Genomic DNA, 3517 nt, shown 5'->3' on the forward strand with positions numbered 1-3517 from the left:
TGATGAGTCAGTTGATGAACGGTATCTGGTCGACCTTTTACAAGATCGATGCCTGTAGATTTTAAGGCTCATCACGGCATTTTAATCCCTAAGAGTGAGTCAAGAAAGAATTCGAGGAAAAAACAACGATGATAACGTTCGGTCATTTGTTGAAAAATTAGTATCAGCACTCACGCAGAAAACGACGAAAAAAAACATTATATCAACGGCAAAAATGAGTTTCTTCAGTTCCCTACAGGAGTACGTGACGAACAGCGTAGCTAGTTTTAGTCTGAGTCCAAAGAGGTTCTCCTTCAGTCGTGAGGATTCGAAGGGCGATACCAGTGGGACCGGAAGAAGCAGTTCTACTGGAAGCGTTACCTCAACGACCAATACTAGCACGTCCGCTGCTCAGCAAGCTACGCCACATGGTTTTCCCAAGGTACGTGATTAGAATGTGTTGGAGAATGAGCGAAGAATCTTGTATATTTTTTTTACCATATATTTCTTATTTTCTAAGATTTCAATCCCTTTTAATATAAAATAAAAATACAATATTATTATCACAATAAATGACGACTATTTATATTTCTAAATTTTTTAATCTCATTTCTCTTTATTGTTAATATAATGATTAAAACTAAAAGTATGTCATTATAGAGATTATATTATACCAGTTTTATTTATTACAGCAAAAACACATTCAGCAATCATTTATTGATGATGAATTAATAATTTATTGTCAATATCAATAATTTATTACATTCATTGCATAAACATTTATTCTATCGTACTTAATTCTTAATAAACTTATCGATAGTTAAATGTGCCTTAATTAATTAAATAAATACACGGTTCAAAAATTGCATATTATACAATTTTAATGTATAATGTTGCGAATTTATACAATTTTAAATTGAAGAAATAACATTGTAAATTAATTAAATTACACTAAGTATTATAGCAAAAAGGCATCATTTTGTGCAAATAAGAAGAATAATATATTTTACAAATTACTTTAGTCATACTGGTTGATTTTATTAATAAACAAATATTTTCTGACGTTCATTCCAATAATTAAATGTCATTGTATAATGATAAGAATTTGGATAGAATAAAATAACTTGAATTTGTTCAATTAAATGTATTTTTATTAGTTCGTAAGCAAATAATTTCATTATCTGAAGTGGTATTCCTTTTTTTCAATCGAGCAATTGATAGCCACGCAAATTTCCTCGGGCAAATAACACGATAAATTTTAATACGAATCCTAGTAAATCTAATTGCATAAAACCAAGATTAACTTCTTATGAGAAGTACGAGATTGACCAAAGGTTGACCGTATTTTCTCTTAATTAAAGAAACTAAGAAAGACGATATTAAAGAGGATATATTACGATCGAAGAACGCACAGAGAAGCAATTGTTGTTCATTTAACGGAAAAGTCAATTTATTGATTACCAATATGCACTAGAAGCTGTAATTAACCGCTTGTTACATCGGTATTAATTTATGCAGATATAAAAAGTTTAATTCTCTCACGACATTATTTTCCGATATCATCAATATTGGGAATATAAATTATTCTGGTACAACATTAAGTATGCGCCAGGAAAATTTTAACAATGCAAAATTACGATTTCCGACTCCAATTGGAATTTATTAATACACAATACATCAACTGGGACATGTTTCTCTAATAACCATGACAGATATTATTATGCAAACGAACGGAGGCATATGCTTTCAATGATGAATTATTATATTGAACGCCTAATAATATATAACTACAGTTTATTTGATATTTAGAGTATATATTGTCATCAGTCATTCGTTTAAATGAACGAGCAAATGTGAATTTATCAAATCTTATATAAACGTATAAAAAAGTGAGTTAATATAGAAAAACATTTTTAACAAAACAATATCTTATATCAACATTAATGCGTTAATCTAAACTAGAATTGATAAAAATTTTTTATAAAAAATATACTGAAATAAGTATTATCAAATGTAATTATTATATAATTTTTTTCTTTTGTATAAACAATAATATTTTTTATTTAGATTACTTTTCAAATACATATTAATTTACATGTAGTATCTATAATATTACTACTAAATTAAATTGAATTAAATTAATTGAATATTAAATTAAATTAAACCACATATATTTAGATTATTATTATCATTATTATTATTTGCCAAAAACAACGATTATGTAGCAAATTATATACGATATTAAATAATTGCTAAATGCATTTAGATACAGTTACTGTTTTCTGTTACTATTTTCTGTTACTATTTTCTTTAGCCATTTCAATTAAATTTCGCATAGCATTTCTGAAATTTTATTTTTCTTTTAGGTTGTGCCACCTCCAGGAACTGTCACATCGTCGCATTCTCTTTCACGTAGACGCACTCTCGAATGCACTCCAGCTTCAGGATTGACGGTACATCCTGCGACAGGAAGTGGTGCCACATCACCGAGGCGAGTTGGCTCTTTTCGACGGAGCGGTGGATCCAGCGATCGACCGCCTCTAATGTTCTGCCGTCGTAGACTATCCTGGCCCGAGGTCGATATACAAGCTACTTCCGGGTAAGTATTCTGAATAACGAGCATGTATCTTACAGTGCCAAGAAATTGTTACACTTCCGATACAAATACATGACTGCATATAGATTGCTACGAATTTAAATGTAAGCAAAATAACAATGATATTCATAATAATATAAATTTAATATAGGTGTTAAAAGTGAAAATATATAACTTTTACAAATAAATAAAATAATAATGAACCAGTATCATAGAATCTTATTATGACAACCAGAACGTGGTTAATAAAATTCTATTATAAATTAATATTACAAACATTACATTAAATGATATACTCGATACACATTATTTCGAAACAGATTATATTAATTTAACAATAAGAAATGATGTGATCATAAAAAAATATATTTAATATATTATGAAATTAAAGTTAATAATTGATATTGCTTTTATATAAAATTATATCGTTATTTTTCACATCATTAAGAAGACGAACGTAATTATTGAATTAGCAAAATTTATGTAATGAGATATCAAAACGATATTTCAGAGGAAGCTTATTTTTCGGATTTAACGTGCAATAGCGTCCTTTATACACGCTCGAGCAAATAATTTTGTTTGATTGCTCATCGAATCCTCACGAATATTCTGAAATTCTCTTCGCATAATTTCAAATGTCTCAATCGGATTTCCAGTAAGACACTGCCTCTGTTGCGTGAGCTAGCTATTCAACGCTTTAATCCAGTTTCACTGGCGTTGTGCACTAAGCTTTCCAGTTAACTACATTCTCATCCTCTGCTTCTATCGAAGAACGTTTCAGAGCAGATCGCACTTTCCGCGACACACACACACACACACACACACACACACACACACACACACACCTACTATTCTCTCTACTTAACTTTAAACTTCTATTACTTATTTTTAGTTAATTATAGAGTATAGTAATTGTACGTACCGAACGAACGACGAAGGGAA

General features: G+C 29.6%; 1 protein-coding gene across 1 annotated transcript in view; it reads left to right on the plus strand.

Moving 5' to 3' along the window:
- Positions 1-214: 214 nt before the first annotated feature.
- Positions 215-3517, plus strand: part of LOC105626870 (BAI1-associated protein 3) — a 44746-nt gene continuing 41443 nt past the window's right edge. The window contains exons 1-2 of the mRNA XM_012208160.1: positions 215-421; positions 2346-2578. Of these exons, the coding sequence (XP_012063550.1) occupies positions 215-421; positions 2346-2578 (440 nt within the window). The remainder of the gene's footprint in view (positions 422-2345; positions 2579-3517) is intronic.

Source organism: Atta cephalotes (assembly GCF_000143395.1).
Source record: "Atta cephalotes unplaced genomic scaffold scaffold00006, whole genome shotgun sequence".
Lineage (NCBI taxonomy): Eukaryota > Metazoa > Arthropoda > Insecta > Hymenoptera > Formicidae > Atta > Atta cephalotes.